The sequence below is a fragment of the Cervus elaphus genome, chromosome 19 (genome assembly GCF_910594005.1).
Source record: "Cervus elaphus chromosome 19, mCerEla1.1, whole genome shotgun sequence".
Classification (NCBI taxonomy): domain Eukaryota; kingdom Metazoa; phylum Chordata; class Mammalia; order Artiodactyla; family Cervidae; genus Cervus; species Cervus elaphus.
In genome coordinates, this window is record NC_057833.1 from 35,527,725 (window position 1) to 35,555,077 (window position 27,353).

General features: G+C 40.3%; 2 protein-coding genes across 11 annotated transcripts in view; one reads left to right on the top strand and one right to left on the bottom strand.

Annotated features, from left to right (window-relative positions):
- The window catches only part of MCF2L2 (MCF.2 cell line derived transforming sequence-like 2), a 269,485-nt gene that overhangs the window by 92,567 nt on the left and 149,565 nt on the right, over positions 1-27,353 (bottom strand). For all 6 annotated transcript variants that reach the window (XR_006335262.1, XM_043874177.1, XM_043874176.1 and 3 more), the window contains one exon: positions 15,264-15,349. Coding sequence is in view for 5 of the 6 variants with exons in the window: in XM_043874177.1 (XP_043730112.1) it covers positions 15,264-15,349 (86 nt within the window). In the remaining variant the exon portion in view is untranslated. The remainder of the gene's footprint in view (positions 1-15,263; positions 15,350-27,353) is intronic.
- The window catches only part of B3GNT5 (UDP-GlcNAc:betaGal beta-1,3-N-acetylglucosaminyltransferase 5), a 79,638-nt gene that overhangs the window by 5,592 nt on the left and 46,693 nt on the right, over positions 1-27,353 (top strand). For 3 of the 5 annotated variants that reach the window (XM_043874178.1, XM_043874181.1, XM_043874179.1), the window contains exon 2: positions 8,139-11,808. The exons of 1 other annotated variant lie outside the window; for it this stretch is intronic. In XM_043874178.1, the coding sequence (XP_043730113.1) occupies positions 8,439-9,584 (1,146 nt within the window). In that variant the 5' untranslated portion in view covers positions 8,139-8,438 and the 3' untranslated portion in view covers positions 9,585-11,808. Of the gene's footprint in view, positions 1-8,138; positions 11,809-27,353 lie in introns of those variants that run through there. One more of the 5 variants, XM_043874182.1, reaches the window with a different exon arrangement.

The following is a 27,353-nucleotide window of genomic DNA, read 5'->3' on the forward strand; positions in this document are numbered from 1 at the left end:
CCACCAGCTTCTCTGTCCTCCCATCACACTAGGAGTACAGCAAGAGCAGGTCAGGAACTCAGGGACAGGGCTGTAAAGGATCAGCTGCTTCTGAACTGCCACAGGGTCTGGAATTTATGGAGGCTACCGGGTTAACACCATGTCTCCATGCCTCCGTTTCTTCTTCTGAAAAAGGGGAAGATAACTTCTCCCTCATAGGTTGTTGTGAGACTTGAGAGAGCTACTGTCTACATAAAGCTCCGGGTGCACAGTAAACACACCATGTTAGCAACTGTTGCTACATGAGGCATAAGGAGAAGTTTGCTACTTAAGTAGGCAAGAACAAAACTGACAAAAATTACATTTATAAGAACTGGCAACCCTGTCAACCCAACCAATATGCCTCAAGAATGAACACAGAAATGAACACAGAATGAACACCGGCTTAGAAAAGCTAGTGCATGAGCTCTCCAAGACCCTTTTTATATATTCAGCTCTTTTTTTTTTTTTTTCCTTTTGTTTGCTTCAAATTCTGTATAATCAAACTGGTTACTGGGAAATGTTAGCAACCTTTAATATAATTCCTCTGAAATATGATAATACTCTATAATCCCTCTGTCACCAGTTTCCTTAGTGCTTATCTTTACTTGGAGCCTGTCTTTACTTGTTTGTTCATTTTGTATTTTCCTATTTTTAGTTTTCCCACAACCAGCAAACAGAAATCGACAACCATGTTTAACTTATAAAGAAACATATAGCATAGTTTATGTAAGTGGAGAGCAATTTGCTAGATTTACACTATACATTTTATAATCAACTTTTCCCACTGTCCCAGATCCATGCTTGCAGAGCTGGAATTTAAAGTCTTCAGACTAACAATGGATCAAGAATTAACTCTAAAATGTATTCTTTGTGGAGGAATAACAATTCCACATGGCTTTTAATCTTTGCCCAGAGCTTGAGCTTAAGTTTCATAGCTAGTCACAGTCACAAAAACACTTAAAGATAGCTGTTGCATGGAATGTGTCCTTTTTTTGTAGCCTTATATTGAAGACACTTAACTTTGATTAAAGAATAAAATATAATTGAGAGAATATCTCATTTTTCCCACTTAAAATGTGAGTTGTACATTCACATTTCAGGTTGCCACCTTTCTTATTGAGCAAATAGAAACAGACTTAGTGCTAAACAGTAACCAGTTGTGTTTCTTAGGATCAAATCCTATTTTACTAAGAAAAAAATCTATGAAGATCAAATCATAGCCTTTCTGGTAAATTCAGGGCTTTTTATACCTGATTTCTTTAACATGGCAGTTTGGTTCCTGAGGATTTATCCTAGCTATGTTTAATAGGGAATAAATGATCAGAGCAAACCAGGAAAAAAAGTACTTGGAATGTAAAACAAAATGTAACATAAAGATGAGAGAGAAAATGTTATCTTTCTTTCCTTTGAGTTATGTCTGGAAAGGAACCAAAAGTTGTGTCTCACATGGGACTTTAAGTCATAAAAACTTAAGCTTCAAAGTATCAAGTAGTAAGGCTTAAAAAAAAAAAAAAAAAAGTCTGTGACTTGCTGGAGGAGCAACATTAGTTTATAGTCATATTTTTATCACTTTTAAATTTTGTGCCCCAAATGAGTGCTTCACTTGCCTCTCCCTAGCCTGGCCCCTGACAGTGGTCAGTGTGCTGCATAGAGGGAACGGAGCAGGCTGCCCAGCATGGGGAATTCCTGAAGAGGAAGCACAGATGGGATGAGACGGTGACAATTGTGTGATGTCTTTTACTTTCTTTATGAGGTAGGAAGGGAAGTTGTCAGCTAAGAGTGAGCACTACACTTCCTCTCATCCTAGGAAGACGGGGGAAGATTCAGCATGGCTAGTGAAGAGCCTGGGAGAGGGAGAAGGTCCAAAACAGGTGGAGGACGGTCACACAGCACTAAGCAGTTGTGGCGGTACTGTCTGTCTGGTGCGTTCTGTTTCTCCAGGAGCCTGACAGGAATTATAGGGAATACGGGAATGACCCAAGGTCTGGGGTTGCTGGGGTGGGAGGACAGGAACCAGGGATAAGAGGACAAAGGTGCCAGGTGACCCTGCATCTGAGACAGGGAGGTGGGTAGAAGAAAAGACAGGAGACGGCTGGATGGGCCAGAGGTGTTAGGGGGCAGGTAGGGGGTGGGCGGAGGATTCCAGATGAATGCTTAGAGGTTGTGGTTGAAGAGGGAGTGGACTAGAATTTGAAATTTCAGAATAATGCAGTTCTAAATGAAGCCACATAAATGACTTTTCCTGCTGGTAAGTTGTCTTCAGTGTGTGGGCGGGAGTGTGAACAAACATCTACACCATAAAACAAGGGCTCCTTGGACTTCTGAGTGTCACATGTCTTCTAGGTAATATGTAGAAATACAGTTTTTCTAAGATTGGATGTTGTTAATGTATTACAATGGTGGTCTAAAATAGTGGTTAAGAAACAAATAGATGTTTCTTAATTAGAAACAAAAAACAAATAGATTTTTTTAAATTCAAACCCACTGGCTTTCTCTAGTTAACATTACTCTGGTCTAGATTTAGTGCTGCTGCTTTTCCTGGAAGATGCCTTCCCCAACCCCACCCATACCCAACCTTGAGAGCCCCCCAGGCTCCCAGCACAGCTCTCACTGTTTGCTCCAGGTCTGTCTTCCCACTTGAGCTCCATGACAGGCCTTGTCTGTCCTGCCTTCCGACTGTTTCCCTTGACCTTTGTTACCCCATCTTAACTTTCTGATGAACCAGCCCTTTAAAATAGTTTCTCTTTTTTTTTGACTCCTGCATTTTCTCCTTCCCCTGAGTTGACTGTTCCTCCAGGCCTTTGCTCAGCTCTGCTTCCTTGAGAGTTCACCCGTGTTCATGGCCACCATGTCTTTATAACTCAGGGCGCCCACTGGACTTCAGTGCTGTCTGCTCCCAGGCTCAGATTACCTGTTGGACTTCCCTACTTGCTGTCTCTCTTAACATCTCCATCAACACAGCTTAAAAGCAAACGTGTTCCCACCTCATTCCTGACTCAGGAAACCAGTTTTCCTTCCTCTGTCAGTAATGCTTGAACCTAGATTTCTCTCCTCTCTTTACTCCCTGTCCCAGGTCACTCATCACCTGCCACTGAGGCTTTTTTTTTTCTTTTTTAAATTGAAGGCTAATTACTTTACAATATTATAGTGATTTTTGCCATACATTGACATCAATCAGCCATGGGTGTACATGTGTTCCCGATCCTGAGCCCCCCTCCCACCTCCCTCCTCATCCCATCCCTCTGGGTCATCCCAGTGCACCAGCCCTGAGTACCCTGTCTCATGCATTGAACCTGGACTGGCGATCTGTTTCACATATGATAATGTACGTGTTTCAATGCTATTCTCATCCCACCCTCGCCTTCTCCCACAGAGTTGAGAAGGTCGTCTTTATCCCTTCCTCCCCTCCCTCCCTCCACCATCCTAGACTAGACCCTTTTTACCTCATTTTGCTTCAGTATGTGTGTGCTCTGTCGCTCAGTCATGTCCAATTCTTTTGTGACCTCATGCACTGTAGCCCACCAGGCTCCTCTGTCCATGGGATTCTCCAGGCAAGAATACTGGACTGGGTAGCCATTCTCTTCTCCAGGGGATCTTCCCAACCCAGGGATTGAACCCCAGTCTCCTGCACTTCAGGTGGAATCTTGACAGGCTGAGCCACCAGGGAAGCCTGCCTGCTTCAGTACAAGGTCCTGATATAACCCAGAGTCTGATCTCTAGGCATCCTGCATCCATCCTTTGTACCACTGCCAGATTTCTGCATAAAGCTTAATAAATATTGACAAGGGAGTTATCACTAAAAACAAAAAGAACTTGCTGCCCTGGGCACTCACTGTCTTCTCTGCCTTATTTTCAAGGTTCTCCATAAGTACACCCCAACCTCCCTGCTTTCAAACATTAATACATGCCTGTTTCTCAAATATTTGCCATATTGTATTTCTTTCCTTTGTTGCCTGAAACTGCTTCCTTGTCCTTCTGCAACCACAGAAATCCTGACCATCCTAGGTCCTTGTGATCTAGCTGTCACTGATTTCTACTCCTGGGGACACTCCTATTGTGCCTAGAGCAGGTATGACCCAGATTGGTGCTGACATACAGAGTGAACCTTACTGTGACATGCCTGTTGTTGTCCAGGCGAACTGTGTTTCCACATGCATGCTGTGTTGTCTCAACTAGATTGTTGGTGTTTTCAGAGCAGAGACCAGAAATACTACCTCATGACTGCCACCATGCCTGGTGTATTTCTATAGCAAACACTCACACACTTGTAAGATTAACTGAAACATTGAACACTGAGGTTGTTTAACTTGAAATTAAAATGCCAACCTCATCATCTTAATTAAAACTTCAAAATTTGTAGCAGGTTCTGCATAATATTTTAGGATTACAAAAGTAAACTCAACAAAGAAATGAGTTGACAGCAGGAGTGAAGTAGAAAAAAGTCAGGGTTCATTTTGGGAAACCTGTAGCCTCTAGATGCATTAATTGTTTTGTTTTCTGTTTTTAATCAGAGAAGTTTAAAGAGCTCTCTTGTGAAGAAATATTCTTGAGTGGTTGAGGGGCATAGCTTCCAGACTAAAAAGTATTTGGGGTGAGGTCTGCCACATTCTTTTCTGATATTCCTACTCAACTTCTTATTCACTCAACTTCTTATTCTTCTGACTACTTCTTTTGGGAAAGAGAAAACTGAGGGTATCTATACCTTCCTCTCAATCCAGATAGAAGCAAACCCAAGTTATAGTCCAAATATCTGCATATTTTCCCCTAAGCAGCTCTTTGTTCTGTTCTCTCATGAGCCTTCCCTGTTTCCTATTTTCAGCAGGCTCTGAAATCATCTGTAACTTTTGTATTCCTTCAGTAACAATACTTTGATCTTTGCCCTCAGTTTGCAGATTGAGTCACTAAAGCTGAGTGCAGTGAGGGGTGCCTGAGGTTATACAATAAACCTGGCCCCAAACCGGGTAGCCCTGGTTTCGGCAGTTGACTGGTCACCCAGCTGCAGTGTGGGCACAAAGGAAGCTGCACCCACAGCATTCTGTTGTGGACGGTTGCTGAGCTCACATTCATTATTGGGATCACTTTGTTTCCTGTGAGGTCCAGCATTTTCTTTCTCTAGGTCAGGCAGGCCTGTGGGCTTCACTGTAGCCCCCAGCCTAGCACTGTGAATACAGAAGCTAGAAGGTGTGCCTTAGAGAAGCTTTATGGACAGTGTGAACCCAGAAGGGTGAGCCTTGATTGCCTGTAAATGGTCTCCATCAGCAACACCAGGGTTGGGACAATGTTGTTTAGTTTTAACAGATGAATTTAGATCATGGAGGTGCTTTTGCTTTTGGTTGGAAAAGGCCATCCTAATAACTAAGTTCACTTTGGAGGAGTGGGGGTGTTCTTTTGTTATTAGAGAACCTGGGTTCTATGAATTCCCAGATCTTCCCCTCATCACATCAACACTCACATCATCACATCAGGGAGATTTGGTTGTGACTGACGTAAACAGTGGCTCCAACAGTTCAAGTAGCTGTGGGTGGAGAAACTGTGTCTTAGAACTTCACACACTGTGCTAAGCCTTAAGAAGTAGTGTGGGTTGTTGGCTTCATGACTAAGTTCTTTGTCATTTTTCAGAAAGCCGTTGTGACTCTTAGAGGCCAATTGGGAACAGTTGAAGTATAGGACAATGAGGGAAATATATATGTGGTGGGGTGGAAGGGGACAAAACAAATGTTATGGGCTGGCTGTTTGGTGATAGATAGTGATAGAGTTGCTATAGCAGCAACACTCCATCCAGATGAGCAATAGACCCATTCATGGGAGAGAGACTAGGGCCTCTCTGAGTCCAGGGTGCAAGTGGGTGCTGGCAGAGTTGGGCGGGTGGGCTGATTGTCTAGCAAGAAACTCTGGCTTGTAGACAACTGTGAATAGGCGCAGAGCAAAGTTGCCCTTGGAACATAATGAGCGCAGCTGCTCAGAAATGGGAAGCTAGTTTTGCCTGTGGTTCCAAAGGTTACTCTCCTTTTTGTTTCCTTCCCGGAATCTCTTGAGAGAAGGAAATGGCAACCCACTCCAGTACTCTTGCCTGGAAAATCCCATGGACAGAGGAGCCTGGTAGGCTACAGTCCATGGGGTCGAAGAGAGTCGGACACGACCTAGCGACTTCACTTTCACTTTTCAGTTTCATGCATTGGAGAAGGAAATGGCAACCCACTCCAGTGTTCTTGCCTGGAGAATCTCTGGGACTGGGGGAGCCTGGTGGGCTGCCATCTATGGGGTCGCACAGAGTTGGACATGAATGAAGTGACTTAGCAGCAACAGCAGCGGGATCTCTTGGAATAGAAACAGCAAATTAGTTTCAATTGAGATTTTTCTTAGAATTCTTAAACACTTAAGCTGTCTTAAAATCTGCCTTTAGAGATTCTGTTACTTTGCATGACGCCTCCAGTTCCTTCTGAGTGTATTGTGGAAGAGGCAGAGGGGCTGGGCCTTCAGAGGTGGGCCTTATCGAAGTGAGCACAGTTTAGACTGAGAGGAAGTGCCCCTCCCCCACTCCACCTCCCCAATGAAATCGATTTTGCAAAGTGTAAGCAGACATGCCACCATCAGAAACAGATGTTTCTTGCCATCTCTCACCCTTGTTATTGTTCAGTCACTCAGGCATGTCTGACTGTTTGCAACCCGCTAGGCTTCCCTGTCCTTCACTATCTCCCGGAGTTTGCTCAAACTCATGTCCATTGAATTGGTGATGCCATTCAACCATCTTGTCTTCTGTCGTCCCCTTCTCCTCCTACCTTCGATCTTTCCCAGCATCAGTCTTTTCCAAGGAGTCGGCTTTTCGCATCAGGGGGATTTTTGGAGCTTTAGCTTCAGTCCTTCAGTATCAGTATTGGAGCTTCAGCTTCAGCATCAGTCCTTCCATTGAATTTTCAGGGTTGATTTCCTTTAGGATTGACTGGTTTGATCTCCTTTCAGTACAAGGGACGCTCAAGAGTTCTTTCATCCTACCCTAGAGCATTCATTCAGTCTGCCACGACCACCCAAACCAAAGGGCAAATTACCAATATTGATCTAGCCTTCATAGCAGTATTCCTCAGTTTTTTACATTTTACCTTACAACAGAAATGCATTTTACTTTACAACCCTGAAGCTATTTACACACAAAACTTAAAATTTCACAAAATGATACTTAACTACTTTCAATGCACTCTGCCATTCTCTATTATGCTTTTCCTTTTTCTTTCTTTTTTTTTTTTTTAAAGCTTTTGCGGCTTCCTAAGTAGTGCTAGCAATTTAAAAATCTATACCCTTGGGGATAAAAGTTTACCTGTGCTGATCTCTGAATTATCGCTAAGGCTTGGTTCTGATCTCCTGTCCTCCTTGGGCTTTTTGCATGCAGTTATCACCCTCGTGTGGAGTTACCTTGGGGGACGGGAAATACAGCTGGGTGTGAGAGGCCCCACCACCCAGGCTAGGCGGGCACTGCCTGGTGCTCTCAGTGTGTGCAGCTGGTTTTGAACATGTTAAATTCGAGGTGCCTGTGGAGTTTCCAAATGGAAGAGAACAGAAACAAGACGACTGTACAGAAAAGTCACTTTGGTTAGAGAGTTGGGACTATGCTTTTGAGAAGTATATCTCAACTTCTTGATTATGAAACTTGGTTTGAAAAAAAAAATATTACTCCTATTTCTGCCTTGTCTGGGGCAAGCTTTAATGTATTTTTACTATTATGAACTTTCATTTCATTGAGTATTATTCCTTGAATTATAATAGCTGCTTTCATTGTGACTATATTCCAAGTCAATATATTCATGGACATACCCATTTAAGAAACTTGAACTTTAGGTATGTAAGATGACAGACATTTTGGAGGTTTTCTTCCTAGGCTTGAGAAGAGAAAAGGGTCTTTGTATTCTGAATGAGAAGGTAGAGGGTGGTTCTTTCCCTTTCCTTGGATTCCCCTGAAAAAATAAACAGCTGTATGCATCTACTCAACACCAGCTGCCCCATCACATTTTGTCCAGATCAGTCTGGTTACATATTGTTTTTAAGGAATTAAGAGTAGTTTGTTTCTTTCTGGTAACTCAGTAACCTATTCACTTGTAATTTTTTTCTCTTCCTGACTCTAATAGGTTGCACTTAACTTTCACAAAAAGGACTACACAGAATAGCTGCATAAGGCCAATCCTTGAACTTAATGAAGGATGTCAGAGTGGGAGCATTCTGATGTGCCAGCGTCATTCTGCGGTGTGTTCCGTTCTTTTGCCATCTCCGAAAAAAATGGTATTAAAAGAAAATATTTTATGAAATAAGGAGCTCCTTTTACCTTTTTAATGACCAACATGGACATCTATTCTACAGAATACACAGTCCTATGGTTTTGAAGAAGCAAGCACTCATTTAAAACTGACCCTAAATAAAAACAGACCTGGATGGACGTCAGAATGTTTGTTAGTGGCAGGAGAGTAAAAAAATGGCAGTTTATTCAGTTATCTGCCACTTGTTTTGTACTAAGCCTGATGTTCTTCTGGATATCGATCGATAATCACATCGTGAGCCATATGAAGTCCTACTCTTACAGATACCTCATAAATAGCTACAATTTTGTGAATGACAGCCTGTCTCTTAAGCGCAGCGAGGAGGGGGTTCCTCGTTACCAGTACTTGATTAACCATGAGGATAAGTGTCAAGCACAAGATGTCCTGCTCTTACTGTTTGTAAAGACTGCGCCTGAAAATTACAATCGCCGTTCTGCCATTAGGAATACATGGGGCAATGAGAAGTATGTTTGCTCTCAACTTAATGCCAACATCAAAACTCTGTTTGTCTTAGGAACACCTTCTGACCCACTGACAAGAGAAAGACTTCAGAGAAGACTGGTTTGGGAAGATCAGATGTACAATGATATAATTCAGCAAGACTTTGCTGATTCTTTCTATAATCTTACTCTTAAATTTCTTCTCCAGTTTAGTTGGGCAAATCGATTTTGTCCACATGCCAAATTCCTCATGACTGCTGATGATGACATATTTATTCATATGCCAAATCTTATTGAATACCTTCAAAGTTTAGAACAAATTGGTGTTCAAGACTTTTGGATTGGTCGTGTTCACCGTGGTGCCCCTCCCGTTAGAGACAAACGCAGCAAATACTATGTTTCTTATGAAATGTACCAGTGGCCGGCTTACCCTGACTATACCGCTGGAGCCGCCTACGTGATCTCTGGTGATGTGGCTGCCAAAGTCTATGAGGCATCACAGACACTTAACTCTAGCCTTTACATAGACGATGTGTTCATGGGCCTCTGTGCCAATAAAATAGGGATCGTACCACAATACCATGTGTTTTTTTCCGGGGAAGGTAAAACTCCTTATCATCCTTGCATCTATGAAAAAATGATGACATCTCATGGGCATGTAGAAGACCTTCAGGACCTCTGGAGGGATGCCACAGACCCAAAAGTAAAAACAATTTCAAAAGGTTTCTTTGGTCAGATGTACTGCAGAATAATTAAGATAGTCCTCCTTTGCAAACTGACCTATGTGGATACATATCCCTGTAGGGCTGCCTTTGCCTAACAGTACTTGAATGTTGTATGTTATCACTGTCACTGAGCCAAACCTGGATAAAAAAACTTTTAAATGTTTATCTATACCGTAAGTGAAATGAATATGAAGAACAGAGGAATATTTTGAAAGCCCAGTCTATCAGAATGTTTCTTTGATTCTAGAAGCCCTTCAATATAACTTACCTACTTCATTGCCTAAATTCATTTCAAGGAATTTAGATTTAGATGAGGTTCATATGAAAACAAAACTAAAGGGAATTTCAAGTTCTCAGTACCATGAGTATATCGAAGGAGTAGAAAAGTTATTAAGGTGCCTAGGTGTTAGAATAACTGCTTTTGGAAAATACCAAGTAAATGTATAGCACAACATTTCAAAGAAATGGATATGTTGTTGGACCAGGTACTTATTAAAGAGCACTTGATGGAGTTGGTAGGGGCAAGGGAGGACTGGCATGGAAGAATACACGAACCTGGTCAAAGAAAGTTTCCTCTTCTTCAGAGGAGACTTAGGAGAAGATACACAATTTCTTTATAATCCGCCAAATCACTTACTGTCACATTCATGTAGCTGTTTTACCCGGACAGTATTGGAGTCATTTTAAATATATTTATATATTTTTTCAAAGTTTAATGTGAAATTTGAGAAGTCATTAGCTCTGCCCTAACTAGTACTTTATTATGTTTTTTTTTATTATTATTAGACAATGACACAAAACATGGACAGCGTCTTACTCAGAGGGTCCTTTGCTAGATATAAATCATTGTTAATTCAAATAAGTTGATTTTATCAATAATTTAATGAAATTTCAACTGGTTTTAAAATATTCAGTATCAGTCTGTTTTTAAGGCAGCTATTTGAATGTAGTTTACATAAAGGAATATAATAATGGAGAAGAATTCAAAAAGAAAGATAGAACATTATGAGACTCTTTTCTCCATAATTTATAAAATAAAAGTTTTAATGTCTAAATTGTATTAATTACTAAAATCAGCCCACCCGTCTCCAACAGGGTCTCATAAACCAGTTGGTTTTGAGTTTAGCTTTTAAAACTCAGAGTATTAAACATCCAAACTGTAGTAGCTAAAAAAATCTATTCTTTCATCAAAATGACTATCAGAGGTGATATTCAACTTCTAAATATTTCAGAATGAAAGTGATAGGAAAGTTACCTGAATGAAGTTTAAAACATTTGTAAGGCTGTATGTTCCTTGTAATAAAAGAGATGTGGCTGAGATCCAATAGTGGAAGTTAGATTTATTTTACATGGCAGGATGAAAATGTGGCTGTGATACAAACAAGCTCCCCTCACTGCAGAAAGAACTAGGTGAGGTCTGTTGTTAGGGGGATTATATGAAAGGCAAAATAGTGACTTCAGCAAAAGCAGTTAAACTGATTATAAACCGTTTGTCTGCGGAGGTGCGTGTTAGGGAAAACTAAGATGTATCACTTGAAATGATGACATCTGAAACACAAAAACACTAAAAAAGAATTCTCAGTATACATAACTGGATGATGATGATATATATACAAATATATATATAATTTGTTGCAGGTAGCTTTTCATTGTTTACAGAAACTTTTTGTTAACTTTTTCTATTTTGAAAATCGAAGCGTGTTTACATTGATTGTTCAGATAATTTAGCATTTTTGACTCATGTCAAAACTACGGTGTCAAACATTCTAGTTTGTAGTTACTTTCAGAGTAGGTTCAGGGTTTTTAGATCATTACAATTTAAATTTTCTGACCAATTTTAAAAACTGTAGAGAACAAAAGCGCATTTTGACAAAGCAGGTTTGTAATTAATTTTTATTAGTCAATCCTTTAATACCATTTGCCCTTTGGTCATATATATGCCCTGTAACTGTTTAAATTTGCTATTGGTTGAGAACATCAGTGTCTCTGCCCATCAAAATGATCTTGTTTACATCAGTACTTTTGTGAAAGTTATTTATTTGTGAAAGAGTTCCCTTCAATTGTGTTCATCTTTTATTTTTCCTTAACATAGAATGAAACGTTTAAATTTAGAGGAGATATGAAGGCACTTCCTTTTTTTAATAAGGAAATTGCTAGATACTTCCTTCATCAGACTTAAAGTACTGAGAAGAATAATTGTAAATAAAGGATTCCAACCTTTTAAAAAGGAAGGAAAAAAACTTTCTGGTGCTCCAGTGCAAGGCTATCTTTTAAAAGTTATCAATAAAGGGAAAATAAACTTTCACCCTGGATGGTCAATTGATGGTTATATACAGTATTATTGCTAAAAACCTTTTACCTCTTGGTTGGCTTGCATCTATTTTCCTTATTATTAATTTTATACCAAAATATTATTTATATTATTTGAATTTTGCTCTTATATGGCAAAATAATTAAAGGGTTTTTAAAAATAAATCTATGATTTCCAATAAACAACTTGAAAATTGTCAACAGATGTGTATTTTCACAAAGGCTTTTAAACTCGTGGGTGAACACTATTTGTTTATGTCATCAACTGGTTCTGTTTAATGTCAGAGAGGCCTGTAATACGTGATCTTAATCCTGTTTCCTGTTCAGACTTGCTGCTGTGCCCAGAATAGAGGATTGCTGTGTTCTCTGCATTGTGGAGCCATCTAAAGTACTTCTTTTGTTTGTTGAAAGGTTTCTTCTGGAATGTCTAAGTGGGGGAAGTCTTCTCTCCTAATAGACTGTTCAGGAAAAGATGAAATAAGAACTATAGCCATAGTGCCTTAAGACACCATTTTCCTTTTATTTGGTATCATTAACTAGCCAAATGTTGATTCAAATTTAGCCCTAGTCTCTTTACGTTAGGAATGTTCTTAGGCCTGCTCTGCACTGTTTGGTATTTCAGTAGATTTGTGCATAGTATGTGCAAAGTATCATCTGCTTTTCACCTGATTCTTTCTTGATTCTTTAGCATACTAGATGGTGTGATTCAATATATATTTTTAAAACTCGGAAGCATCTGAATTATTTGGTTGCAGTAGAACTTTTTACTTGTGAGGCATGACTGGGGTGTTTGTAGTTGGGACTAAAATGATAATTATTTGGAAGAGTTGAGTTGACCTGTATTGGGGACTTTAATTGAATACCACAGCTACAGTGAGAATCAGAACAGAGAACTGCTGATATACAGGATTATTCGTTCTGTAATAATGAGAGAAATGTTAGATGTCTCCTTAACAATGTTTTCCCTGCAGTGACTGCATTCTGCAGTGGGACTAGCCTCAGCTTTCATTATGATGTTACTTTGCTCCAGAACTCAAAGGCTCCTTACTGCCTCCAGCATCAAATCCAATCTCTTCTACCTGGTTTTCAAGGTTTTATCTAATCTTCTCTTCCTCCTTCACTCCTTGTAGCCACCATTACCCATCACAAATTTCGTTCATGACCAACCTTACCTTGCATAAACTGGTTTCCCTTTTCAGGAACACTTTCTCCTGAAGCTGTTGAAATCTTATATCTACAACCCCAATTCTGCTCTTCCATTAAGCATCTCCTCCCCTCCCTGTAAAGTATTACTGAATCACATATATTATTGTGCTACCTAGGAATCATTTCATGTGTTTTTTCCCTAGCTAAAATATAAGTTCTAAAGGTAGGGACTATGCCCAGTATTATCACATAATGCTTAAAATCATTACTTTTCCCAAATATAATAAAGTAATGTTATTCTGGCAAGGGGTCCAAATGTGAAAAGAGATTAATTATTCAGAACCCTTAATGGACACTGTTGTAACATTTTACCTGTACTACTTAAAAGTTTATAATTTATTCAACAAAATCTGAATGCTTACTATATGCCAAGCATATTATACCTATCCAACTGTAGCCCAACAAATTTGTATTAGTTATGCATAAAAACTCAAAAGTATAAAATCAAAAGTAAAAAAGAAAATATAGCTTAAATTGTTACAGCAAAGGTATGATCTTATAGTATTTATTCAAAGCTTCTGGGAGAACAAAATGAGTAATCTCACAGTTTCTCCTATCTCCTGCTCAGTCCACTAGCTAATTTGGCCTTTTCTCAAAGTTCTTTTGTAAGAATCTTAGATAGTTTTGTTAAATTAAATGCTGTAACATTTCCTATTTGTATTTCTCATTAGAAGTATGATTTAATCATTGCTTTGTGGCACAGTCAGTAAAGAATCTCCCTGAAATGCAGGAAACCCAGGTTCAATCCCTGGGTTGGAAAGATCCCCTGGAGAAGGAAATGGGAACCCACTCCAATATTCTAGCCTGGAGAATCCCATGGACAGGTGCGCCTGGGGGGCTACAGTCCATGGGGTGGCAAAGAGTTGGACATGACTTAGTGACTAAACCACTACTATAATATAATAATTCACCAATTAACTTAAAGCATTCACTATAAGACAAACTACAATTATAAAAGTAAGTATGGTTGTAGTAATAGAGAAGTCCCCAATGATTTACTGTCAATTAAGGAAAACAACAGAATGCATTGCCAAGTGGTTCATCTCAGACACAACCCAACCTAATACACTTTCATATATGCTGAATTACGCCTTTTACTATAACTCAAAGGTTTATTTCAACCACTAAGAGCCCACATGTTTCCCTGAATACACTTTAAAGGGAAAGAATAGCAAGTAGTCTAATTAAACTAATATTAGCTTTAATCAAGAGGCAAGTTCCAAAAGATGTTTGTTCATTTCATTACAAGCATGTTTATGGAGGACTGCTAAGAGCTAAACGTGATAAGACTCTGGGGGATAAAAGCAGCTCATAAAGGAATTTATAAGTCAAATGGTGTGGGTTAAAAAACATGACAAATGCTAGATTAGAGGTAATGGTGAGAATTCTGAGTATAAAGATTTTTTAAAAAGTGAGTTTCCTCTCATGCTTTTGGTCTTCAGTTCAGTTGTTCGGTCGTGTCCAACTCTTTGAGACCCCATGGACTGCAGCAAGCCAGGCTTCCCTGTCCATCACCAACTCCTGGAGCTTACTTAAACTCATGTCCATAGAGTCGGTGATGCCATCCAACTATCTCATCCTTTTGGTCTTAACTGCCATAATATTTAGGCTTTCTGATCAAGAGAGCATTCACATGCATGCAGACACCTTTCTGTAGGCCAAAAAGCATCTGTGCTGCTGTCTAGTCATTGAATTGTGTTGACTCTTGTGTCAATACAATCAATACCCCTAGACTGTATTGTGCCAGGCTTCTCTGTCCATGACATTTTCCAGGAAAGAATACTGGAGTAGATAGTCATTTCCTTCTCTGGGGGATCTTCCTGACCCAGGAATAAAACCTGCATCTCCTGCACTGCAAGGCAGATTCTTTGCCACTGAGCCACTAGGGAAGCCCCCCAAATAGCATTACATTTGTATAAATTGTGTCTCTGGGGAACCTGTATCCTTTAAATGGTTTAATATCAATAATTCATATTAGCAATAGCTTTTCATTTACAATTTTCTTGTTAATCCAGTGTTTTTTAAAAGCCTTTGAAGATGCTATTTTTCAGCTCCTGCTTGTTGCTTTTATGAAGTTCATGAATTTTGTTCACGGGTAAAGAATGAAGGTTAGTTAGTATACAGAATAAATATGTGAATTTTTCTAGGAAAGATTAGTTATGAGATTTAAAAGCGAGTATATCCCACCTTCCTCCCCCTGCCACACTCACCCCTCTAAAGGGTTAAAATTACTTCTACAAAGGGATGTGCAATCTTACCTGCTGGGAGAAAGATTTTTGGAACTGTCAGGCTGCTCTGGCTCAGGGTTCTCCGCATCATGACTGCTTTCAAGTATTTCTGCATTCTAAAGTGAAAGAAATTTTGGTATGATCATCTATTTGTTTGGGGAGGAGGGCTCTTACCTTTATTTTTCTATTCCCAAATGTCTTCTCTTTCTTTGGTTAGAAATCAAGGTCTGGAGAAGTTGTGACCTGCTCAAGCTTAGAAAGAGAGCTAAAGGCAGAGAGAAGATAAGTCTGGGGTCCACTTTTCACAGGCTGGTAATCACAAGCCCGTTCCATCACACTGCCTCCGTGGGCAGTGCAGAGTGGTCACCAATGCAGCTGGTAAAGCCAGCTGATAGTTGGAAGCTCTGCTTCACTATGAGCTACCTCTAAGACCTTGGGCAAATTCACTGAATCTCTTGATTCCCCACCTAGAACATGGACCCCATGCAACTGCCTGCCTTGGCCGGGCACAATAATAACCACTTACATGAGCTGTCTAACAACAGAAGGTCCTGATAAGGAACAAAGTGCTGCTTCCGAGAGAATTTGAGAGGGGCCAAAAGGAAGGAGGAGGTGTCAATCCATAATATGTCCTGCCAACCTCCCAGAAACCCTTATGCTGGGATACATCTTGGCTGAGAAATGGTTGTGCCACCAGGAAGGACCTTGAGTCAGACCAAATATGGGCTAAGCAAGATGACTGGCCAGAGACAACCTAGAAAGGTAACCCCATTACCATAAAACCTGAGAGCCATGTGGCAGGTTTCCCTGCCATATCTGCCAAACCTGGATTTGCTTCCCCTGCTACTCTCCACTCAAGCGCCTTCCCAAAAAACTCCCTTGCTCTGTCAGTACGTGTGTCTCCTCGGACAATTCATTTCCGAGTGTTATAGCCCACTCTTGGACCGTGTGGGGGGGGGGTGGATGTGGTCCCCCTTCTGGTAATAGCACTATCTGCCACATAGGGTTGCAGATCTTTTTCAGAATAACACTGGACATTTTATTCTCAAGAAGAGACAAGACCCCCTACTCAATTTACTTTCAAGAAAATATTTTAACAAGGACGTGAAGTTGTGTATCATACTGATAGCGACAGAAGTATTATAATAAAGGTATTAACCAAATAATGAGCAAGTAAATAATTAGCCAGCATTTGAGTTCTTCCTGCCTGCTAGGTTCTGTTTAATTGAGTTATTTGACACTGTCACAAAAGAGAGTAAAGGTTTAGAAGGGGACCTCTTGCAAAAGTATCATTAAGGGAAATTTAATGAATAAACATAAGGATTCCTTGTAATTTGAGCTAAAAGTTGAAGGATGAGCTTTGCCCAGTCTCAGATGAGCTTGCAGAACAGGTCAGAGTGACAGGCTGCTCAGAAAGATGTAGACAATGCAAGAGAATCCTCTACCTGAATTAGCAGAGCGCAGTCAACTTAAGGTTGTTTTATTATCCACAATGCAGACTACAGAAACAGCAATTTAAAAATGTTCAGTGTATGAAAGAAAACCAAGGATTTTCTATCCTTTTATAGATATCTTCCCAAACCTGGTATCACATCCAGAAAGCAGGCTAACAAATAAAGGATTTAAGATACTAGCTTTGATAATTTAGCTCTAAAATATAAGAACAATCTTCCATTCAGTTTTTTTTTCTTTTAATATAGGATATCATTTCAATGAGAATCTAAATTTTTAGTTCCCTCTATTACATATATTTGACCAGAGACTAGGATTTATTTTTCATTTCAATCATATACAGAAGTTAAATACCAGTCCTTGGATCCAAACCAATCTAGGTATTTTCACCACACTATCAAAGGTCTTTCTTCACATTTTTTATGTAAGGTTGAGCAAATTACTATGGCAGTTAATGTTACACTGCATCCCTTTCTAGTTCCTCCTCTGTGATGTTACCACGATAAAAACACCACTAGACTTTGAGCTCCAGTCTTATTCACCTTTGAATCCACAACGTGCAATACCGTCAGAAAGAGTAGCTATCATTATTAACAAAACTCCCTCTCACTGTAAAACTCGCTTATGCTTGTGAAATGAACTGTGCTCTTTCTAACTCTAGTGATCTATTGTTAGTATGGTGGGTTATAGAGTCACTTATTTCATGACAACCTATTATAGTGATGGAAAAATAACAGTGACTCAAGGTGCAGGTGTGAAATTTGTCATCTTTTATACAGAATGATAATGCCCCTCTAATTTACAGACTGTCATGTATGAGAGGACTTCACAGGCTTGTTGAAATGGCTGGGTATGGACTTGGTTGTATCAACCTATGTTCTTATGGCCACATGTCAGACAGTTGGTGTCAGGGTGGAAGGAGAGTCCTCTGTCAATCAAGGTTGTTGGAATACAACACCCATGTTTTTGAGGATATATGGGAAGGACCCACAGCAGATCTGGGGACTCTTTTAATGAGAGCCTGCAGCTAACTGCACTGTATACCAGTGTTTTGCTAAGGTTTAGATGGATTAGTTTTGGTGCAGTGGCTTTCAAAATCTGACCACAGTCCACAGGAGAAATGTTTACATATTAACACACATATATATTGTGATTTATAGTTGAGAAATCGATATTTGGTTTTCATCCTATTTCTGGCACAGAGCTCCTAAAATTTCCTTTGTTAAGAGTGTCTTGATATTTATAACAAGTCCCTTTCAACCACACTTGGGTTTATGTTAATGAGGTACTTTTAGGAAGCACCTAGCCGGTTTCTCAGAAGCACAGGTGACAACTCGAGTTTGCCATTGGCCTCTGAAGGGGCTTGGGAGCAGTCTTAATAAGGCTGAGTCCTCATTGTTTGGAATCTGATGCTATCTCCAGGTAGACTGTGTGGAACTGAGTTAATTGTTTGGTGGCATTGGAAAAAACAGACAACAGATGTACATGTAACTGAAAAATGTTTGTGGGATTTTGTGATTGGATACATTCTATTTTAAATTCTATCCCATTGCACTCTATTTATTTATTTATAAATGCTAGTAAACCCACCTGAGTTCACTGTTACACTGTGACCTATACTTTGAAAATCTCTTAAAGAGTGAAAACTGAGTGAAAAACATACAAACCGAGGTATGAGAGGTAAATCTGGGTGGGAATCCCTGGCTTACTTTTTTTTTTAAGTGGCCTTGGGTAGCACCGTACTTCTCTATGAGTAAAATAGGTGTAATAACATCTACGTCAGAAGGTTTTTGTGATTGTTGTTCAGTCGCTCAGTCGGGTCCAACTCTGTGACCCCATGGACGGCAGCAGGCCAGGCTTCCCTGTCCTTCACTATCTCCTGGAGTTTGCCCAAACTCATGTCCATTGAGTCGATGATACCATCCAACCATCTCATCCTCTGTCATCCCCTTCTCCTCCTGCCTTCGATCTTTCCCAGCATCAGGGTCTTTTCCAATGATTTAGTTCTTTATAGCCAAAGTATTGGAGCTTCAACTTTAGCATCAGTCTTTCCAATGAATATTCAGGGTTGATTTCCTTTAGGATTGACTGATTTGATCCTTGGTGTCCAAGGGATTCTCAAGAATTTTCTCCAGCACAATTCAAAAGCATCAGTTCTTTAGTGCTCAGCTTTCTTCATGGTCCAACTCTCACATCCATACATGACTACTGAAAAAACCATAGTTTTGACTATACGGACCTTTGTTGGCAAACATTAAAATACTTAGCACAAAGGAAAAGCTTAATAAATGGCATTTATGGTTGGTTCTTTAATATCTTCTGGGTGGAGATTACAATAGGCAATTATGTAATGCACTCAGTATGCTGATCTTCAGTAATTGCTGGGCAGTTGCTACCTGCCCATGTATAATAGAGCCCCCACATTTGTTACTAGCTGGGAGATGTTGGCCATGTCACTTAATCTTCCTGGGTATCCATTTTCTTCTGTGTAAAATAAGGGAACTGTGGTGTTGGAGAAGGCTCTTGAGAGTCCCTTGGACTGCAAGGAGATCCAACCAGTCAGTCCTAAAGGAAATCAGTCCTGGGTGTTCATTGGAAGGACTGATGCTGAAGCTGAAACTCCAATACTTTGGCCACCTCATGCGAAGAGTTGACTCATTGGAAAAGACCCTGATGCTGGGAGGGATTGGGGGCAGGAGGAGAAGGGGATGACAGAGGATGAGATGGCTGGATGGCATCACCGACTCGATGGACGTGAGTTTGAGTAAACTCTGGGAGTTGGTGATGGACAGGGAGGCCTGGCGTGCTGCGATTCATGGGATCACAAAGAGTCAGACACGACTGAGTGACTGAACTGAACTGAACTGAAAATAAGGGAGGTGAGTAATTTGGCAATTAAATGTTCCTCTGTTTATAATATAAAATACCAACATAGGTGCTATTGCTTCCAATTTTGAGATGAAAGCCAACCTACAGCTAGAGTACTTTTTGGAAACTTTTGAATTAAGCTTCCTAAAAGGTCTATGAGGAGGAACATATACAAATAAATGCTTGCTTGTTTCCAAATATTGGTCCTTTGATTCAAATAATGAGCCAAGAAAACTGACCACAGACTAACCCACCAATTGCTGCTTTATTTCTCTGTTAGGGTTTCCTTATAAGTCTCACTGAATGAATTATAAAATGAGGTGATTTGAAAGCAGAACAAGTTTCTTGTGAAATCATATCCTGTTTTCCTTCAGTCACTCTTGACTTGGAAATACCCCAGGGCATCCCACAGAAGGGATTTTCTCAGTCAATTGGTGCTGTAAAAGGGAACCAACCCATAAACTACTCCTTTGGGAGGCCAGTCAGGTGGGGAACTCCCTCCTCCTGTGTGTTCACTAATGCAGGCAAGCTGGTAGCTGCTCCAGGCCCTGCATCACTCCCGGTACCTTAGCCTCTCCCTGGTTTCAAAGTGACACCAACCCACATGCAGTTTTCCTGAATTACCTTTAATTATGACTTCCTATATCTACTCAACATAGAATCTGATTGTCTTCTCTCCCATATTTTGAAGAAAGACATATTTTCAAAACTTGAAAAAAATAGGCTAAGTGCCAAACCTAAAGGAATTTTGTTAAAAATATTTTTTTAATCTCAATTTCTCTGAAGAATCTTTTTAAAACCTACATTATAAAAATTATCAAGAGCTAATTTTCAATTGATTATTAATATTTCCCCCCACCCCAAAAGAGACAGCAACATGTGAAACAGAGTCAAATTAGTTTTTCCCTGAAATTAACTGATTTCTCTTTATGATTTTAAGAATGCTCGGAGAGCAACTTCATCTCCAACTCTTTTAAAGAGATGGTATCTGGTAATTTAAAAGTATGGTTTATTATATTATCACATTTCTTAAAAAGGAAAGCTGCTAGACCTAATTCTGAGAGAGAAAATAGAAGGCAGATAAGGAGCTGAACCACCCTCTTCATTATTTATTTTTATTAAAAATATTTATTTATCTATGTTTTTAGCTGTACTGGATCTTAGTTGCAGCATGCAGGATCTAGTTCCATGACCAGGGATCGAACCTGGGCCCCCTGTATTGGGAGCATAGAGTCTTAGCCACTGAACCAGCAGGGACCCTATTTATTTAAAGTAAGAAGAGTGATCATTACAAAAGTGTTTAAGGTTGAGCCTCTTCTGTCATTGTAAATTAATAATGAAAACCCAAGAAAGCAAAAGAGGTATAGAGAGTAAGAACCTCTGAATAAAATAGATTGGCATGGCTTAGAGGAGGAGAGCAGGAAGGAAAGGAAAGGAAACCTCCAGCCTCAGTCTAGGGTGACCTTAAAGACACTGTGTTTGTCAGAGTGAAAAATATCAGCTTGGGAGGAAATAGCCTCCCTTCTCCATTGCTGGAACTACCAGGAAAGGGGAAACCCCACCCTGCTGATTTTTGAGGTTCAGTGGGTTCTAATGTGGAGAATAGGAAGGATTTTTGAACAGGAACCACTTAGACAATCTATCCTTCAAGGAATCCCTAACCAGCTGATTCATCCTATTTGCTCCCTCTCCCAGACCTTTTTCCAGCACACTTTTTCCTACACTTCACTGAAGAAGCCACAGCCTAAATATTCCTCTGGATAAAAGGGGCAGTCAGTCCCTTTTAAAAGATGGCAAGTATTTGCAGAAGGGTTAGGGACTGCCAGTCACTCTGCCATGCATTACTGTGAACTAGCTCCTTCAGATTTCTCTCACCTCTGATTCAGATCAGCTGCATTGGGAGGAAGCTTCCGAGAGGTAGGGGAGAAGAGAGAAGGCATAATAGGAAGGCTTTAGGACATTTTATAGATGGAAGCTCTTTGGAGGGGAAGAGCAAGCTTGAGGAGATGGGCATTAGTGGTCCAGAAGCTTTGTGGGAAGAGGAAACAACTAGAGAAAGATAAGGAAATGGGTCCCAGATGCAAACTTTACAAAGTTTTTCTAGGGTCTCTTTTATCTAAGATCTTGAATTTCCCAGCTAGAATTGTTAGTAATTAGTTCACTGTTCTTACTGGTTAAATTGGCTTTATAGGTTGGACTAATATCTAAACATTACTTATAATATTTGTTTATGGAAGGAAATGTCTTCTTAAAAAACTGCAAACATTGTTTTACCAATGACACGCAGGTCTGCAGTTCTATTAAAAATATCAGAAAGTAAGGAATATGTCACAAGATACCTTTCTGCCATTCCCCAACCAAGAAAATGTGAGGGAAATAAGTAAGCCAAGAACATTGAAAGGAAGTTGCCCATACATCCTAAATTTTCTCAGGCTGTTTGATTTCATGTGATTTTAACTTCAATGCATAAATGTTAGTGTAACAATTTTTGCATGTCTGTAAATTTTACTTGGGCTTCCTTGGTGACTCAGTTGGTAAAGAATCTGCCTGCAATACAGGAGACCCCCCAGGTTCAATCCCTGGGTCAAATAAATAAAATCCCTGATCCCTGGGTGAGGACAAATAAAGTCACAGGTTTGAAAAATGCTTTATTAGATTTACAAAAGTGCTTTAACCTAGTTCACAATAATTTCTACATAACCTCAAGGTCAACTGGCTGACTCTTGCTGGTGTGGGGAGGAGTGTGGGCTCTGGGGCAGAGTTAGCTCAGCCAACAGATAGTGTGTGAGTTGCTATTACAGATTTATGAGGTCACAAATGCTGGACTCAGCCTGCAGAAGTCCTAACTTTCTATTGCTCCTCCTGAGTGCTCTATTCCAAAGAATAGCAAGGAGAGATAAGAAAGCCTTCCTCAGTGATCAGTGCAAAGAAATAGAGGAAAACAACAGAATGGGAAAGACTAGCGCTCTCTTCAAGAAAATTAGAGATACCAAGGGGACATTTCAAGCAAAGATGGGCACAATAAAGGACAGAAACAGTATGGACCTAAAAGAAGCAGAAGATATTAAGAAGAGGTGGCAAGAATACACAGAAGAACTGTACAAAAAAGATCTTCACGACCCAGATAGTCATGATGGTGTGATCACTCACCTAAAGCCAGACATCCAGGAATGCAAAGTCAAGTGGGCCTTAGGAAGCATCACTATGAACAAAGCTAGTGGAGGTGATGGAATTCCAGTTGAGTTACTTCAAATCCTAAAAGATGATGCTGTGAAAGTGCTGCACTCAATATGCCAGCAAATTTGGAAAACTCATCAGTGGCCACAGGACTGGAAAAGTCAGTTTTCATTCCAATCCCAAAGAAAGGCAAAGCCAAAGAATGTTCAAACTACCACACAATTGCACTCATCTCCTACACTAGCAAAATAATGTTCAAAATTCTCCAAGCCAGGCTTCAATAGTACATGAACCGTGAACTTCCAGATGTTCAAGTTGGTTTTAGGAAAGGCAGAGGAACCAGAGATCAAATTACCAACATCCACTGGATCATCAAAAAAGCAAGAGCATACCAGAAAAACATCTATTTCTGCTTTATTGACTATGCCATAGCCTTTGACTGTGTAGATCACAACAAACTGTGGAAAATTCTTCAAGAGATGGGAATCCCAGATCAACTGACCTGTCTCCTGAGAAATCTGTATGCAGGTCAGGAAGCAACAGTTAGAACAGGACATGGAACAACAGACTGGTTCCAAATAGGAAAAGGAGTATGTCAAGGCTGTATATTGATTGTCACCCTGCTTATTTAACTTATATGCAGAGTACATCATGAGAAATGCTGGGCTGGATGAATCACAAGCTGGAATCAACATTGCCGGGAGACATACCAATTACCTCAGGTATGCAGATGACACCATCCTTATGGCAGAAAGTGAAGAAGAACTAAAGAGCATCTTGATGAAAGTGAAAGAGGATAGTGAAAAAGTTGGCTTAAAGCTCAACATTCATAAAACTAAGATCATGGCACCCAGTCCCATCATTTCATGGCAAATAGATGGGGAAACAGTGGAAACAGTGGCAGACTTTATTTTTAGGGGCTCCAAAATCACTGGAGATGGTGACTGCAGCCATGAAATTAAAAGATGCTTACTTCTTGGAAGAAAAGTTATGACCAACCTAGACAGCATATTAAAAAGCAGAGACATTATTACTTTGCCAACAAAGGCCCATCTGGTCCAGGCTATGGTTTTTCCAGTGGTCATGGAGGGATGTGAGAGTTGTACTATAAAGAAAGCTGAGCGCTGATGAATTGATGCTTTTGAACTGTGGTGTTGGAGAAGACTTTTGAGAGTCCCTTGGACTACAAGGAGATCCAACCAGTCCATCCTAAAGTAGATCAGTCCTGAGTGTTCATTAGAAGGACTGATGCTGAAGCTGAAACTCCAATACTTTGGCCACCTGATGTGAAGAGCTGACTCATTGGAAAAGACCCTGATGCTAGGAAAGATTGAACGTAGGAGGAGAAGGGGACAACAGAGGATGAGTTGGTTGGATGGCATCACCAACTCAATGGACATGAGTTTGTGTGAACTCCGGGAGTTGGTGATGGACAGGGAGGCCTGGCGTGCTGTGGTTCATGGGGTTGCAAAGAGTTGGACATGACTGAGCGACTGAACTGAACTGACCTGAGTGCTCTATGTTGGCTAACAAATTCATCTACTGAGGGATCCAAGATGAAAAACTTGAACGGCTCTTCAATATCTTCCTTTCCTTCCCCATTAAATTTATCCTCTTATTTCTCTGCCTTGATCTATTCCTTCATTAATCAAACTTGCTTGAACAGTCTAGAGTATTCCTGGGGGCGCGGGCAGCGGAACATCTGGACTAATGGGTATGAGCTCTACCCATCTTCTTTTTTTGCACTGCCATTAGTAGGCTCTCAACATCAAAGCCTCATCTAGACTGTGACAACTGCTGGCAGGTGGTCAGCCTGCCTGTCTTCATCTAATTTACTCTCCATTGCTGTATCCATGTTGTGCAAGTACACAGGTGCCCTTGTTGGCAAAAACCCTCAACCAAAGCCTTAAGCAACCTGTCTTTGGTCTACCTTCCAAGTTTTCTTGGACTATTCCCAGAATGGCCTATGCTCCCTTCAGATTTCTGAGGCTTTACTCCTTCCCCATCCTGGACTGGCCTTCTCTGTCTTATCTACCTTTCAAAGTTGCATTTCTTCTTTTTTTTTTTTAATAGGTTTTATTTTTCAGAGCAGTTTTAGGTTCCACGCAAAAGTGAGACAGCAAAAGAGACACAGATGTATTGAACAGTCTTTTGGACTCTGTGGGAGAGGGCGAGGGCGGGATGATATGGGAGAATGCATTGAAACATGTAAATTATCATATGTGAAACGAATTGTCAGCCAGGCTTGATGCATGAGACAGGGTGCTCAGGGCTGGTGCACTGGGATGACCCAGAGGGATGGGATGGGGAGGGAGGTAGCTGGGGGGTTCAGGATGGGGAACACATGTACACCCATGGAGGATTCAAGTCAATGTATGGCAAAACCAATACAACATTGTAATGTAAAATAAATAAACATTAAAAAAAAAAGTGAAGGGAAGGCAGAGATCCCTTGTCCCCAGCCCCCACTGTTACATCCCCAGAGGGTACAGTTGCTGCAAATGAGAACCTGCACTGACAGTCAGGTCATAAAGTACTTTCCTGCCCTAAAATTCCTCTGTGCTCTGCCTGTTTATCCATGCTCCCCACTAACCCCCGGGGACCACTGATCTTTTGCTGTCTCCATGGGTTCTGCCTTTTCCAGAACGTCCTAGAGTTGGAATTGCACAGCCTGTAGCCTTTTCACCTCAGTGCCTTCAACTGCATCATGTTCAAAGTTGCATTTATTCTTTCTTTAAAATTTTCAGTTGGAGGATACTTGCTTTACAGTGTTGTGTTGGTTTCAGCTGTATAACAATAGAAATCAGCTATAAGCATCTATATGTGTCTGATAATGGAAATCAGCCATAAGTATCTATCCCCCCCCTCTTGATACCCCCATCCCACCCATCTAGGTTGTCACAGAACACCAGAGGGAGAACATGGGACGAACTGAGAGAGCAGCACTGACATATATACACTACCACGTATAAAACAGCTAGCTAGTGGGAAACTGCTACATAACACCAGGAATCCAGACTGGCACTCTGTACTTAGTCTTTCAAGTTCAAATGCTACCTTCTTTGAAAAAACATTCCCGACATACTTGCTATGAACAGTCCCTTCTTCTGCCTTCTCAGTTCAGTTCAGTTGCTCAGTCGGGTCCGACTCTTTGCGACCCCATGGACTGCAGCATTCCAGGCTTCCCTGTCCATCACCAACTCCTGGAGCTTACTCAAACTCATGTCCATGAGCTTACTCAAACTTCTGCCTTCTAATACATGATATTCCTTTTACCAGAGGTATGTCATTCTGCTTTGTATTATAAATTATTAGAAATAGGTTGTTTCTCCCGTGAAACTTATAAGTTTTTTGAGTTTAGGTCCCATGTTAGAATTGTTTCCCATATGTGACCCATAGCAATAGCTTTGATATTTATTAAATTGAGCTGAATAAGCTACCCAAACTGGACACATCAAACATTTCAGTCAGGTCAACTTTGTATTGGTCAAAGAGCAAAGCCAACAGTGGTCTTCCTGTTATTCTTTTTTTTTTTTTTTCATGTAATTCCTTCAGTGAAAAATACATTCTCGTAGATGAATATAATCACATTCTCACTCTCCTATGTTCTGGACCCTGTATTAGCCTATGAGACCCATATTTACCTTAATAATTTCTTCTTTATCTGAATGGCCTACACATATAGCCTCTAGCCCCATGTGACCAAAAGTGCAGTCCTTATACCACCTGCATTCTAGTCACCATATGCACAAGTTAAAAATTCAGATTCCTGGGCCCTACCCCAGACCTCCTGAATTAGCATCTCTGTGGCTGGAGCCTGAGAATCTGTTTTGTGAATAAGCTTCTCAGGGTTGTAGTACATAGGAAACCTCAAGAATCTTCATTCTAGAGACTTATCAGAGAGCTTGGCTGGGGAGCTCAAGATTTGGTGGATTCTTTGAATTTCTTATTATCTCTAAGAATGACCAGACTTCAAAACATCACAGAAAGTGAACAGTGAAATGTGCTTATCATACACATAGTTCTCTTGGTGAGAAACAGGTAAATGAAAGATTCTGGGATTCAGAAGAGTGAGAAAGCAATGAACTGAATTTGGCCCTGATCTGTTATCATTTGGCAAAAAGATACATATTCAAGATTAGGAGAAACTATTTAAGACCTGAATCTGACCTTCATTCATCTTCTTTTCATCTCTTACACAGAGTATTCTATGTTTATTATGTTTATAAATAAATATAGGATTAAATGGGAAACTAACATTACTAAGAATCTTCTGTATGCCAGGCATCATGCTAGGTGCTTCCTATATATTACTCATATAATCAGCCACTTGGAGGAGGTCACTTTATCTGCATTTTGCAGAAGAGGAAAGTTAGAGGATGAAGGGTTAAGTAAATTGCTAGTAAGGTAGATTAAGTAAGTTATCATGTAGATAGGTTAAATTAGATAGAACAGTAAATGCAAGATTAAGTAAACTAATTTCAGGTTCCAGTTCAATCATTTACTGGATGTGTGAGCCCTGGGGAAACTCACTTAGTTCCTCAGAGTTTCAACAGCATCACAGATAAAACAAAGGAGGGGTTACCTTCCTCACAAATTGAGGACTGGTGATGAAGTCAGGTA